We start from the raw sequence: 15,783 nt of genomic DNA, 5'->3' as shown, positions 1-15,783 counted from the left end.
CAAATAATTTAAATAATTTTTTAATAGATTGTATAAGATTTTTCTAAGTCTTTTTTTAAATATACTTGTCTGATTGTATTGATCTTGTCCCATTTTCGAATGCGTTTATGTACTTGACATATTTTCTTTGTAAAATTTTTGATGGGTTATCATTTTTTCATTATTTTATTTGTACAAATAATTTCCATATTTTTATTGTTTAACATTAATGGTTTATTGCGATTTAACGACCCGGGCACGCCAAGTTTTTGCTTCACTATAATCCCGTTAGTTGATTTTAATCATTTAATTATTTGATTATCAAGCCCGTTTATTATTAAATATTTTAATAAAAAATTTTAATAAATAAATTTTGTATAAATATTCTTATAATTGGCGCATTTATTTTATATCATTATTTGCGTAGAGAAGACAATAAGACAATTTACCTAATATAATAGGTTTTTTCTTAGGGGCGCACATACACACACTTGGCGCCTTTTTTTTACCTTTTTTTAAAAAAGGTAATTTTGTTCGGATATCACGCATTTTGTAGTATTAAGCATCTTATTTAGAGTATATATATTTTTGCAATAAAAAATTTTATATATGACTTAAATTGATTTACATTACACAATTTTTTATATTATAATTCCCAGGCTTTGTATATGAAAGTATTAACATGTGAGATTAATCAATCAATGAACTAAAAAACTTGCTTGTAATTCTTTCAACTCAATTTATAATTACACTTTGTTAAATATTTATTAAAATTAACGTTTATATTTTAATAATATATTAATTAATAAATACGTATTATTTATTACTAACTTTTTCTAAAAATAGTATATAAATATCTTTAGCACCTCTAGGCCACTGTTTTTTTGTAATTTGCACATCATCAATTTCAATCTAAATATTAGATGATGCTTCTCTACACATATTTGTGAAATGACCGTTTTCAATACATAAACCGTGATGAAATATAGCATTCATAACTTTATATGTCTCTCCAGCTATTAATATTTTACTTGTCGGTACAGCGCATAAATTAAACTTTTGTGGTACTTTTACTAATATGTCATTTTGTAATAAAAACAAATTTAAATGTATAATAACTATCTGTTTTGTTAGATTTATCTCATTCTTACACAATAACTCATTTCCTTCACAACGTTCACATAATTTATCATATAATTCAAACCAATGTGAGAATGAAATATTTAATAAATCATTAAGATTAAAACTTTTTTTCTTTAAATTATCAATAGAAATTGAAAGAATAACATTGTTAGTAGTAGTAACTTTTGTATTACCACATAATTTGCATCGACTAGTAGAAATAACTTGATGCTCCACCAAATTTTTTATAAAATCATATTTTATACAAAGAGATGTAAGAAAATCAAATGCATCTCGTTTAATACTATTTGAAAAATATTCCCCTAAATATTCCCGTATTCTATAAGTATTCAAATTATGTATTCCATTTTCATATTGATGCGCTAATATACTTAAAACATCTAATTTATCAGATTTAAATAATTGTTTTCTAATAATATTTAAATTAAATAAACACTGCAATGCAGTATTTGCATAGCATGAAACATTGTCAATATTTTGAAAACCATGTAATACCCAACAAGCTCTTTGTCGAATTTTTTGAGCTGATTGTTGAACGGAAGTAATTATCTTCGATAATGTCCATGGCACATCTTTAACTTTACAAAAATGCTCTTTTGAAATTGCAATAACTTGTTCTTCTGGTTTATGTATTCGTTTTAGCCGATTATATTCAATAATTGCCTCTTCACTAGCTACTACAGATGAAGGGTCAAAATTAATCAAATACAATCCATCCAGAGACGTTACTCGAGATAATGCCACATAAATCTGACCGCAACTAAACACAGAATTACCTATATCCGCAACAACATTTTGCAAACTTAATCCTTGGGCTTTATGTATAGTGATACCATAACTTAAAGATATTGAAAATTGTTTTCTAATAACAAATGCTTTATCCATGACTTGGAACTTAACATTTATTCTTTCAATAAAATATTCTAAATTCGATGGTAAAAGAAGTTTGATCTTTTCTATATAATTAGTAGATGGATCTTGCACAACTGAAATAACTGTAGCAATTGCACCATTTACAAGACCTAAACTAGCATCAATATTACGTCTTATCATAACTTTCGCTCCAATTTTAATTGTAATTTGTTTTGAAAGCCCAGCTGTTCTACTATTATCATCATCATTATCCGTCAATACTTTTGTTACTTTTTTCTTGATATATGGAATACATTCAACCTCATCTTCAGCAATTAATAATATTTCCTTTGAAACAATACGCTTTAACATTGCAGTGTTAAGAACATTGCACATATGACAAGTAGGCAATAAACAAACGGTATCAGAAGGTAAATTACTAATAAAATTACATAATTTATCTAATCTTGCGTCAAAAGATTCACCTTTTAAGGATATTTTTCTTTTTTCGAGAATGTCACAATCAGATCTTGTCAGTAAACCAATACGAATTCTCGAGAGTAATTGACGAAAAAATCCATCCCCTTGTTGGCGCATATTAATCGTTAATTCATCATAATTAAATAAAGTAGTCCATAAATTAACAGCATTTAAAGATCCAAGAAATTTTTGAATTTTTTCATTTGATAAATCTACAAAGGCAGGATCTTCACGTACCGGAGGTAATTGAAGTAAATCTCCAAATAGAAGAATATGCTTTTGACCAAACCAGCCATCATCACAATCAATAGTATCAAATATTTCAGATAATCGCAAATGTATATACAATAAAGTTAAATTAGATATCATTGATACTTCATCTATTATAAAGAGAATAACATCTTTGAGATCTGTTCGTAAAACTTTTAATACATGATCAGCTAATTGTTTATACTTGGGAGTAGAACCATGTTCAACGGGTAATTGAAGTAATCTATGTATTGTCAAACCATTTATATTAAACGCTGCTATACCAGTAGGTGCCGCTATAGCAGTATCCTTATGAAGATTTTGTTTTATCCAATATTTAATAGTTTTAATCAAATAACTTTTTCCAGTTCCTCCTTCTCCGCTAACGTATAATCGTAGCAATGAATTTTTATTTGATACAGTGCTAATAACGTTATCAAATACTCTTTTTTGGTCTGCATTTAGTTTTGAAATCATTTCAGATATATCAATTTCTTCATGAATTTTATCACCAAGATCTTTAAAATCTTGCATTGCTTCGCCAGCTTGAATATTTTGAATACCTATTGGATTATCAGGATCATCTTGAGACATATGCTGTTTTTCGTCAATATGCTGTTGAACCAATTGCTTCGCAGTTTCGTATGCTTTTTGCAATTCTTCCATTTTTTCATGATACTCTAATGCTTTGACGAGATGTAATTCTACCATGTGAAATGATTCTGCATAAGTATCACAATTGTTTTTAAGCTCATCTATTTTTCGCCATGGTTGAAACATAAGAAGTAATGAAAAAAAATAATTTTCTGGCCGCGTATTAACGTTATGTTTATAATGATTAATAAGATGTCCACGCTGTCGCCGTTTGAGATAATAACCATTATTCATCTTGTAATATTTAATATTTTTACTTTGTGGTTTGATTTTCGTAATATCATGCCATTGTACAAATTCATATAAAGACATCGATTCAAGTTCTTCCGGTCTATGCGGATAATGATCATCTATTACAGAAGAACAAAATATGTCTGTAGAATTTCCATCAAGAGCTTCAATTTCTTTATAGTTTTTAACTTTTCTGTATCGTATCTGATTCGTATCCAGCCATTTTATTGTCGTACTTTGATCAGTGCCAAATAAAGGAATACCTAACAATGTATCAGCAGCTTCAAGAGCTCCACATTCTCTATTATTTAAAAATCTTAATCCAATATTCCAAAGACAGCTTGCAATTGATTTATTATTTTGATTTTTGCAATCCAGAATATTTTCAGATAATTCACATTTTCCTTCTTTGTTTATGTATTTAGTAATGTATATAGTAAGCAACGTTGATTTTTCACCAATAAATTGTATGTCCATATTTCCTTCCCATGCAGTAAGAATAATAGGATTATAGTCATTTATATTTACCTCCAAATTTGTCCGAGGCAGGTCATAAAGCCTACTTTTAGATTTTAATTGTTTTCTACCTGCTATTGAACTTGGAACATCTCTTATAGTAAACGTATCTGTAACAGGTCGAGGAAATCCGAAACGACATAAACGAATAACTTTACGTCCTACTTTCTTAGAACGGAGACAATAATTGTTATGTTTGTGTTGTTGATACCTATTAACTCGTTCATATAATAACGGAGAAATATTTTTGTCTGGCATTTTACAACTTACATGTTGTAAAATAAATTTAGAAACTTCTTCGATAGAAGATTCACCAATAATTGGCGCATTTTTAATCCAAATTAACAAATGAAAATGTTGTATCCCTCTACCTTGATATTCTCGTCGCCAGAAATAATGTGTAACTTCTCCAATCGGATGATCGTCAGAACAAATAAAATCAAGCATTGCCCGAAACTTATTATCAAGATATCTCGATGTTGATACAGAATCTCTAGCAACGAGAACACTAATGGAAGATGAATCATTATACCAACCATTTACTTCACGAATGTATTAACCTAAATCATCCCACATCCATTCACCAGGACTCAATGTTAAAAACCATGTTGCAGGACCGTAATTTTGTATCATACAATTTAAATCATTTCTTGGTCTACGCCAATATTGCTCTGTATTTCTTAAAGTAGAAAATATTGTGCTTAAGTCAGACTCTAATAATTCTTTTTGCATTGCTTGTAAATATTCTGAAGCCGTATAACGATCTCGTAAATTAGTTATATTTAACTTATGATAAATACCACGCTTTAATTGACGATTATTCGCATCATTTAATAAATAAAATAAATATTGTTGATTTAATCTATATTGCGGATGTTTAGAAGTCAAACGACATTTAATATATTCATGGTCATGAAGTTTAATCTGTCTACTTTCATGTTGTCCATTAACACCAAAGGGGTATAAATCTGGAAAACATAACAGATCTAAAGATTTTTCACGATTATCCAATGGTAATTCTTGAACTTTTAACATTTGATATAAAGCGGTAGCACTTTCACGTGATTTTTTTTCATATAAAGGATAAATAGTATACTGTTCGTAATAACTATCATTGCCATCAGTAACTTGAGTTATCATAGCCTCACCCTGATGTTTTAAAATTGCTTCTGAATTATGTTTTGTTTTTCGCATTTCAATTTTAGAATTCACTAATGTATCATCGTCATCCGATACAAATTCAGTATCACTGTTTGTCTCTTTTATTTCAAAAAATGGTATATTCTTTTTCAAATATAATCCATTGTAGGTCTCTGGCAGTATAATATGTTTGTAAAGATGATTGTTATGTTTTAGCCATATTAAAGCATCGAATACTTTTTTAAGATTAATCATTTCTTCCCAAATAAATTTAGATTTTGTCGGAATACCTCTAACTAAAATATACAACTCTATATTTTTATTTATCGCATCAGTATTTGAACATATTTTGTTCATTGTTTGTTCTAATGGTAAAGGTAAATGAAATGTTCTACCTTTTACCTTTTGTACCATCTGTCTTTGAGGCAACTTTTTATTTATCACAGTTCCCATTTTAACAATAGTTTGAAATGCTTTAGCTCTTTGTATAAACATTTTTTCGAATGAATTTAGAGACGATATTACTTCAGGAACATCTTGTATAAATAAATTATTTAAAACACAATAAGCAGGCATTAAACCGTTACGAAATTTTCTTAGGCAATAAAGACATATGTATTGCGGATTAATATTCTGATTTTTTATATGCGTCATTAAATCTCTCCAAATTGATATATCTAATTGTGTTTTAACCTTACTAATTTCAGACACATTTCTTTTGTAACAAAGTCTTTCACATGAAACACAAATGTGTCGAGGTGTATCCAAACAACGTTTAGTAAACGCTTTAAATGCTTTATTATATTTAGATATAATATCATCATCACTCAAGTTAATCAAAATTTGATGATGTTTATACATATTTAATTGTTCTTTTGCTAAAGTTATAATATTATTTAATGTATCGACGTCACTAGAAGTTAAAGCCTTTTCTAGATTTATCAACTTTTGATAGTCTGCTTTTATTTGATAAATGAAACGTTTAATATTTCTTACCTTTGGAAAATGAGGTGATAATAACTGAATAGGAAGAAACATCGTTTTACAAAAATTTGGATTAATATAACAAGCATGTGTATGACCCAATTTGTTAGTCAAATTATTTACTGTACATCTCTGATGAACTTTACGTAATAGTTCTGGTATTTTTTTTAAAGTACATGTACTTATTACTTCAAGAAATTTTTCATAACGATCAATTATAAATGAATCAATTTTACATAAAGTATTACTACATAACCATGCATTTTTGGCTTGTGCTTCTATTAAAGGTAATACATTTGTAACTTGACCTTTTACATTCATTACCAAAGGTTGCGATATAGTAAGTTCACATTTGGAATCAACAAAATAATTTTCCGATGAAGCTGTATGTCTCGATAAACCACATAATGCACGTAATTTATCATCAATTGTTACACAATCAGTAACAAGAGTTAAATGTACTTCTGATCTCTTTTTCAATATAGCTAATATTTTGTACATATTACGAATATAATTATTCCTTATTTTCATAGACCAACGTAAAATTTTTTCAGCTTCTAATCGTTTTTTAATATTATCTTTAATGTCAAGTTTCTTCATGATATCTGTAATTATTACAGGATTACGTATATGAATATAATTTTTAGACCAAAATTTCATATATTTTTTAATAATATTTTGACCAATATTTTTTTTACAAGATTGGATTTTATTTATTTTTGTTTTTTTGTAATATTGTTTATTGTAAATCCACTTATGATTAGAATATTGTGTTTGTCTATTTCGTTCATGCTGAGAATGTTTAATATAATGTAATCGCTTATTAAGACGATTATTTTCTATGTTCTTTTTATATCGAAGCCGTTGTTTAGAACAATCCTTTTCTTTATTTTGTGCATATCGACATCGCTTTTTAGCACGATTATTTTCTACATCTTGTGCATATTCAAATCGCATTTTAGCACGATAATTCTCTAAATCCTGTTCATTTAAACTACGTTTTTTTGCGTAATCACGATGATTTTGTAATCGAGATAATTTCTGTTGCTCCGTCTCACATTGACGCTCTACATATTTAGCAAGTGCTGCAATTTCTCTTGCTCTTATTACTGCTAAAGGAAATACTTTTTGAGGACTACCATATTGTAGATCTTGTGGAAAATGCTCAATTATATTCGTTTCAAGAATTTTTAACAAATGCAAACGCATTAACCTATGATCATAGTTTACTCTTTCAGGTTTAATATTAAATAATAATGAAGTTGCAAAAGCTATAGCAAAAACACCACAATCATTAGAATTTGGTTGGTGTTGCACAGTAGGAAATTTGACAGGATTTTTTTCAAAGTCATATGTTGGAAATAATCTTTCCAAGAATTGCTTATGTTGTTTATGTAATGTTTTATTATTTAACGAATCATATATAAAAATATTTTTTTTGTCGTAAAAGCTACATACCCAATGTCCATCTAATAAATTTGAAGAACTGTGCAATATTTGTATATGTTTTGTATCTTTTGGCATAGCTAATATTGTATCTGGTAACTGTATTCGCCATGTTTCAACAGGTCTATAATTTGAATAGTTTATTAAAAGCCATTGAAAATGATCCATGTGTATATCTGTTAGCCATTCGCCTTGAATTATTATATTTTTCTCTGCAGGCATTAAAGTTATATGTCTTTTTGTGTATACAGACATATTGTCTCTCAAAAATTTCAACTTTTTATAAATTTTTTTAATATGTGTCTTAAATTATATAATATGCCTATAAATTGATTTTTGAATGTATATGTAAACTGGAATCTTAAGGCAACAGATTTTATTAAATAACTCAATTTAAGAAAATAAAAATTTAATTTTAATGACAGTCTAATTGTCAGCGCACCTGGCAGCCGTACAGCGCTAATAAGCAGCCAATATATATAGCAGCCGATTTGTCAGCGCTATGGCAACTTTATACAGTGCCAATAAATTGTCAATAATTTTACAATTTGCTTTTGACAATCGTACAGCGCTAATAAGCAGCCTGTGTGTTTATTATATATCCACACGCCTTCTCGAAGTAATCTGTAAAAGAAAAATGTACATTTATACAATCTATAATAATAATAATTAATCTATAATTATCTATAATTATCTATAATTCGTTCTTTCATTTTAAAGGTTTTTATTTAATTTTTGTTAACCATAAAAAAAAATTATCTGTTTTAATATAACAATTTATTTTACATAAACATATAATTTTTTAATAAAATACTTTTACTTTTTTAAACAAAATCAATTTTTTACATTTATTTTTGTGGTGGTTATATTATTCTCCCTGTTTCTCTTTAGCCTATTTTGGAGTGTAGCTACATTTTTAGAGAGAATCACTTGACTACGGAGAAAGGGCTAAGTTGCACCGTTTAGCGGTGATTGCGAGAATTACTCCTTACGCGTGAGCGTACAAGTTCATGTTATAAAGGAAAAATATCTTGCATATGAAATGTACATACATTTAACATTGTGCGCTGTATATACATACTAAATACATTAATGGATATGCACTTTATATACTATAATGTATATTCAAATCATGTATGTGAGATGTATATACATTTAATATTGTACGCTATATATAGATATCAAATACATTAATGGATATACACTTTATATACCATAATGTATATTTGAATCATGTATGTGAGATGTATATACATTTAACATTGTACGCTGTACATACATATCAAATACATTAATAGATATACACTTTATATACCATAATGTATATTCGAATCATGTATGTGAGATGTATGTGTATACATTTAACATTGTGCGCTGTACATACATATCAAATACATTAATGAATATACACTTTATATACCATAATGTATATTCGAATCATGTATGTGAGATGTATATACATTTAACATTGTACGCTGTACATACATATCAAATACATTAATAGATATACACTTTATATACTATAATGCATATTCGAATCATGTATGTGAGATGTATATACATTTAATATTGTGCGCTGTATATACATATCAAATATATTAATGGATATACACTTTATATACTATAATGCATATTGGAATCCTGTATGTGAGATGTATATACATTTAACATTGTGCGCTGTATATACATATCAAATACATTAATGGATATACACTTTATATACCATAATGTATATACGAATCATGTATGTGAGATGTATATACGTTTAACATACAAGATATTTTTTTCACATTGTGGAAAAAAATGCATATACATAGAATATCCGATGTTATATGGGATGCTTCCGACCTCTTTTAATTCTTTTGATTTTGTTTCCTTTTCTTCTGTTTTCCTTTTCTTTTTATTTTCTTTTCTTTTAAATTCTGAAATAATAAAATACATTGACAATTAATCATTAAATAAGTGCTTTAGATATTGTTTAATTATATATAACATTATTATAAGTCTAATTTTTTAAATTAATTTTTTTTCTTCTTTTTTCTTTAAAAAAGTTTTTCAAAAATTCTTATCTGGATGTATGGTATACTTATTTAATTAACTTATAAAATTACTCATTTACATCAAATATAAAAGGAAGAATTAATTTTTTTGCGTCAATCGTTATTGTATGGAAAGAAAATTTTTTTTTTATATCTTTACCTTGTATTATAATAAGCAGTAAATTAACGCTTCAAACTCTTTCAATTCTTTTAATTTGTTTTTTTTCTTTTTATTTCTTTCCTGAAAAAATAAAATTTGTTGACAATTAATCATTGAATAATTGCCTGTAGATATAATATAATTATATATAACATATTATTATAAGCCTAATTTTAGAAATTAATTCTAAACTAAATAATGCTTAAAATATATATGCCTAGAGCATGATAAACCTGAATTTTTTGGATTTAAATACATATAAGTACATGTGTGTGTGTGTGTGTGTGTGTGTGTGTGTGTGTAATATTAATAATAAAATAATTAATTAATTAATAAAGTCACTTACCACAATTATTACAAAGATCTTTGAATAAAAAAACCTTTGACACGCAATTTGCAATAAGATCTTCGCAAAATTCTTTGATGTCAAAATCGAGAACTGTCACACCACGTGAACTGTCAAGATATATGTATACTGATAGTGGAAGTTACTCTTGCAATACGAAGTAAGCGCAGCGAGATATTAATCAGCATCGCAGAAAGTCGATATGTTGACAAGAAAAAGAAGAAGAAGAAGAAGTGACAAACGGCCATTAAAGATAAACATGGGAGAAAATTCATCAGACGTAAGTAAATTATTTGTAATTCTTTTTAATTCTCAATATTTGATTAAGAAATATTTATATAATAATAATTGTTTTATTAAAAATTTCAGATTGATATCGATATGGAAGACGACGACGTATTTTCAGTTGAAAAAGATAAAAACGAACGTCCAAAACTATCTGCTGCAACACGCATTCGACCGGAACACGCGGAGAGGTCTTACTCCAAACGGACCGATCGCGTTGTTATCAATGATGGACAACCTAATAAAACAGCCGGTCCTCAAACCGAAGGAACCAATGTTCCTCTCGCGGACCGTCTTCAGCGGGCAGATCTTCGCGCTGATGCCGCCGGACAATGTGATCCTCCGCGAGCGAATTCTCGTGCCGAACCTCAAAATAATCATGACGCTGATTATCACGAAAATCCTCAACTGCCTGATATTCCAAGTAATATATTTTTAATATATTTTTATTAATCTCTTAACCAATTTACAATAATTAAATTTGAGAAATTAATTATTTTTTTTAATTTTTATATTTAATTTTATTTGCTTTAATTATACTTATAATTATATTATTATTATTATTATTATTACAGATCGAAGACGTAGAGGAACCCGAGCGGGCGCATATCGACAGCAGCAACGCTTTATGCGTTTTTTGTTTCAACTAAGTCACGCTCATGTGAACTGGGGACGGCCAAGACAGTATTCGGCTCGACGATAAATTAAATTATTTAATCATCAATCAATTAATTATATTATTCTAATAAATTAAATTATTCAATTATCAGTTCAATTAATATTATTCTAATGTTCAATATTTTTGTTTAATAAAACGTTTTTTAATTTTTAATAAAAATTAAATACATTATTATATTGTATTATGTAAAAATTAAAAAATAAAAACAAAAATGTAATAATTTATAAATTTGTTGTTCTTGTTCTTTTATATATGAAACTATATTTGACTTTATATGATTATATATATATCTACATATGATCACTCAACTTCAATAGATACAATCAGATATAACCAGATATTATTATATATAATCTTATAAAGCATTTGCAGTTCTTCAGATATAACTCGGCAGGAACAATGGAATCTACATATAAAAATATATACATATAAATATATATAAATTATATATAAATTATATATGATGCCCATATATAATTTATATATAATTATATATGCTAGTATATATAAATCATATATAATATATATAATTGTATATGACGTCATATATAATAATTATATTTAATAATTTTTTTATGGGTTATCAGTGTATTTATTTCACTGACAATCAGTGAAATAAATACACTGATCTTTCAGTGATTATACACTAATAAAGTGAAAATTACTGAAAGACAGTGAATATTCACTGATTATCACAGTTAAAAAGTTTTTTATGGCTGTGTTTATTATTCCCTTTTTCTCTCTTTTTTCTTCTCTTTCAGCAGATAATCGAGAAACAGCCACCATGAATTGAAGGTTCTTTTCTACTAAAAAAAATACATATACATATATACATATTATATTTCTACATACTAATTTATGGAAAAAATAATGTCTTAGATTGTTTAGATTATATGCATAAGTATGTTTATGTATACATATAAGTATTTTCATATGATCGTACATAAAAAGATGTATGTATCTAAATATGTGTGTGTATGTGTGTCTGTGTGTGTGTGTTATTTGTAAATTTTATTTATCTCTCCCTCACTTTTTTCTTTGTGTAAGTAATGCTTTTCTTCTTTTTTTTCCGTACATTATACAAAGTTCTAATAATTTAAATAATTACTCATAATAAATATAGTATACGAGTAATAACGAATAATTTACTAGAACTATGTATAACATAAGAAAAAAGAGAAGGAAAGCATTATTTATATAAAGAAAAAAGAGAGAACACACACACGCACGCACATGTAAATACATACATTTTTATATGTACATACATAACATATAAAAATAAATACATACATATAAACACATTATTAGCAACGTTATTGTCTATTTTGTTGTTACCTAATATTCTTCATTATTTCTTCTCTGTTTCTCTCTCTCTCTCTCTTTCTCCTTTTTCGGTTTTTCTTTTATCTATTTACTGTATCAATTCTTTAATTTCTTTCTCTCTCTTTTCTTCACTCGGTATCTCTAGTCAGTCCAATTAAATAAATTTATCTTTAGAATATTTTTCGTTTTCACTATCAGAAGACAAAAATTATATTATATAATATTCAGAAGAAAACATTACTTACACAAAGAAAAAGAAAGAGGGATAACATACACACATACATATATATGTATATATATGTACATACATACTTATATATTTATATATGTACATACATACATCTAAGAATACACACACACACACACACACACACACACACACACACACACACACATATATATATATTATTACACAATGTTATTCACTTCTCTCTTTTTCTCTCTCAATTTGGCAATAACACACTTTTTAACATACATTAATAATAATTTATTTAAGAAAAAAAGAGAGATACTCATATGTATATACGTACATACATATATATATTATATATGTAAATATAAGTACATACACAATAAATATTACACGATATTCTCTTCTCTTCCTCTCTCTCTCTCTCTCTCTCTCTCTCTCTCTCTCTCTCTCTCTCTCTCTCTCTCTTTCTCTCTCTCTCTTTCTTTCTCTCTCTCTCTTTCTCTCAATTTGGCAATAACGCTCTTTCTAGCATACATAATTAATTATAATTTACATGTGTAACATAACTTACTTTATTTTTACTTTTTCTTACACTTTCTTCTTATTTTTCCCTTTGGTGATTATTTTTTTCTCTGGTGAACGAAGGCGGGCGGTATGTTTAATAAATTGCCGCGTTTTCGGAAAAGTCTCTATGTTCTCCTCGCAGATGCTCTTTAATTCTCTCTCTTTCTTTTTATTTGCCCAAACTATTCTTCCTTTAACTCAACTTCAAGTAAAATATTTCTTTCTCTTTTTATTTAATAACTAAAAATAAAACATGACACAAAGTACTAACTTATCTCAAAAAACTTATTTTCTTTAAAAAATGAAATTTTATGTAATATACTTATCTGATTCTATAACGCACGGTATGTTAACCAATTTCCAAATTCGGCACAGCCGTATTTTCTTTTGCAATATAATACACGTACACAAATAATTCGCTATTAACCTCGCGCACGTCATTAACTACGAACTGTCATATCATCGCCGTGAAACTCGTAGCGGATTCGACCGTCAATCATTTACGTGGAAAAGCGATAACAAAACGTGCACTTCTCGGATCTACACGACTTTTCTTATAAGAGATTATTATTATTAATCGTACGATTTATAGACATATTACTTAATATTTATTTATTTTTTACTCTCGCAAAGCGAATAACAGCGATTTATCATCATATCAATATACTTATAGTATATATCAACACTTTATAAGAGACCTGTCACAGGTAAATCTTAATGCCCTCTAGTGTTAAATTCATGTACTGGACATCAACGACGATGACGTATCTTAAATGAAAAATTTAAAATTCGGTATTTGCGTCAAAATATCTCCACTCGTAGGACACGTAGAGTAAAAATAAAAATAGTTTTCTTATAGAAATCAAACCCAAACTTTCGATTGAGCTTAGTTAGAACTCGATCGGTTTAATCGTTATTGAGATCTGGTAATCTCAGGTGCTCGCAAGTCGCGTACTCGCGTATAATACACGGGGCGGTCTCGCGCTGCGCGTTCACTTGGCGCGAGACACTACCGTGTCTCTTGATGTATATGTGGTAAACCACGTTTCTGAAATTCAATTACATAAACATATGCCATAACTTCTCCAAAAAATTGTTGTCTAACTATAACGTCAACTAAATAATCTTTCTTTATGTTAAATACACGAGCACATATATCTGGTCTATCTGCAGGTTGCTGATTTGAAAGTAAATTTTCTCGTATTTCACGCCAATTTGGATTACATGTCATCGTAATAAAAATATCTGGTTTTCCATATTTTCGAACTATAGCCATTGCATCTTGATAATGTTGCATCATATTACGAGGTGAACCAACAAATGTTGATGGAAGAATAATCATTTTTCCAACCCGAGTACCAGCATTATTAGCAGCACTTTCTAAATAATCGATCAATCCTTGATACGTTTCAACTCTTAACTGTTTCTGATTTTGTTTACAGTAGTTTATTCTATCTTTTTCTATTTTAACATAATTATCTACAACCCATTGTTGAAATAATCGTCTTCCCATAATAAAAATATTAAAATTATCACGTATAGCCATTTGATACTTTACATACGCAGCTCTACTTACTCTTTTATTACTGTTTTTATGTCGTAAATCATTATGCCAACCTTGATTACCATAGGGATAATATAATGGATAAATCCATGGTTCTACATTTGGATCCATAGTGCTAACTTGTCGTAATATTTTATTGTTCTTATTACGAATAGTGACATATGTTTCGGGTATTTCTCCATCTGCTGTAGTTGTAAAAATGGCTGCAACTTCATTTACCCTTTGCACATTATATCGACCACGCTCAATACCTGTTTTAGATAAAAATCCTAATTGTAGTTCATGTACAGTTTGATTTTCAATTTGCTGCTGATTTTGAATTTCTTCATGCATCATTTGATAAGATTGTGCAAAGATGTTATTTATACGCATTACATTATCTATTGTATATAAAATTTCTTCATCAAGATTTGAATTTTGTTGTAAACGATAGTCCCCAGATAGCACAGGACGTCCTCAGGATCATCCTGAATATGTCCCGGGATGTCCTGGGATCTTGTCAGGATATAATAGTTGTATTATTGTAAATATTTTATGTATAAATTTGACTTTTAAAGTAAGTTTAGAATGTTAAATTCTGTAATAGTATTAATATAAATTGAAATTTTACTCATGTCTTGAGGACATCCTTGGGATGTCCTGAGGATATATGTATTCTAGCTAAAAACGTTATTCTTAAAATATTGTATAAAGAGTTTGACTAGCTACAAAATGTCTGAAAATAAACTAAATATAATGACTGTATAAATACCAGACATTTTAGATTGCCCAGAATGTTCTAAGAATATGATATTCTGAAAGTCCTTACGACGTCCTAAGAGAGTCCTCAGGACATTCTACGAAAGTCCTCAGGACATCCTAAAATAGTATTCAGGGACATCCTGGACGTATAGTAATTTTTGAAAAAGACGGGTAAATTAATATAGCAAGTGAGAAATCTTTGAATATCGTACGTA

General features: G+C 28.0%; 2 protein-coding genes across 2 annotated transcripts; one reads left to right on the top strand and one right to left on the bottom strand.

The window, feature by feature from the left end:
- Positions 1 to 9,791: 9,791 nt before the first annotated feature.
- LOC118644714 lies at positions 9,792 to 11,270 on the top strand. Its single transcript, XM_036283877.1, has 3 exons — positions 9,792 to 10,499; positions 10,589 to 10,928; positions 11,080 to 11,270. Exons 1-3 carry the CDS (start codon positions 10,422 to 10,424, stop codon positions 11,205 to 11,207), a joined length of 546 nt encoding a protein of 181 aa, XP_036139770.1. The 5' UTR covers positions 9,792 to 10,421; the 3' UTR covers positions 11,208 to 11,270.
- Positions 11,271 to 14,272: 3,002 nt separating this feature from the next.
- On the bottom strand, positions 14,273 to 15,160 carry LOC118644642. The gene has a single exon (XM_036283632.1). It carries the CDS (start codon positions 15,158 to 15,160, stop codon positions 14,273 to 14,275), a length of 888 nt encoding a protein of 295 aa, XP_036139525.1.
- Between the last annotated feature and the right edge of the window lie 623 nt (positions 15,161 to 15,783).

The sequence above is a fragment of the Monomorium pharaonis genome, chromosome 3 (genome assembly GCF_013373865.1).
Source record: "Monomorium pharaonis isolate MP-MQ-018 chromosome 3, ASM1337386v2, whole genome shotgun sequence".
In the NCBI taxonomy this organism is placed as follows: Eukaryota; Metazoa; Arthropoda; class Insecta; order Hymenoptera; family Formicidae; genus Monomorium; species Monomorium pharaonis.
The sequence above is the reverse complement of the archived record's forward strand: the minus strand, read 5'-3'. Positions and strand labels throughout refer to the sequence as shown.

Excerpts from the sequence above, each read along its gene's own strand:
- LOC118644642 (XM_036283632.1), bottom strand. The coding sequence starts at position 15,160 with ATGCATGAAGAAATTCAAAATCAGCAGCAAATTGAAAATCAAACTGTA.
- LOC118644714 (XM_036283877.1), top strand. The coding sequence starts at position 10,422 with ATGTTGACAAGAAAAAGAAGAAGAAGAAGAAGTGACAAACGGCCATTA. Across the intron at positions 10,500-10,588 it reads TGGGAGAAAATTCATCAGAC|ATTGATATCGATATGGAAGA; the intron begins GTAAGTAAATTA and ends TAAAAATTTCAG. Across the intron at positions 10,929-11,079 it reads TCAACTGCCTGATATTCCAA|ATCGAAGACGTAGAGGAACC; the intron begins GTAATATATTTT and ends TTATTATTACAG.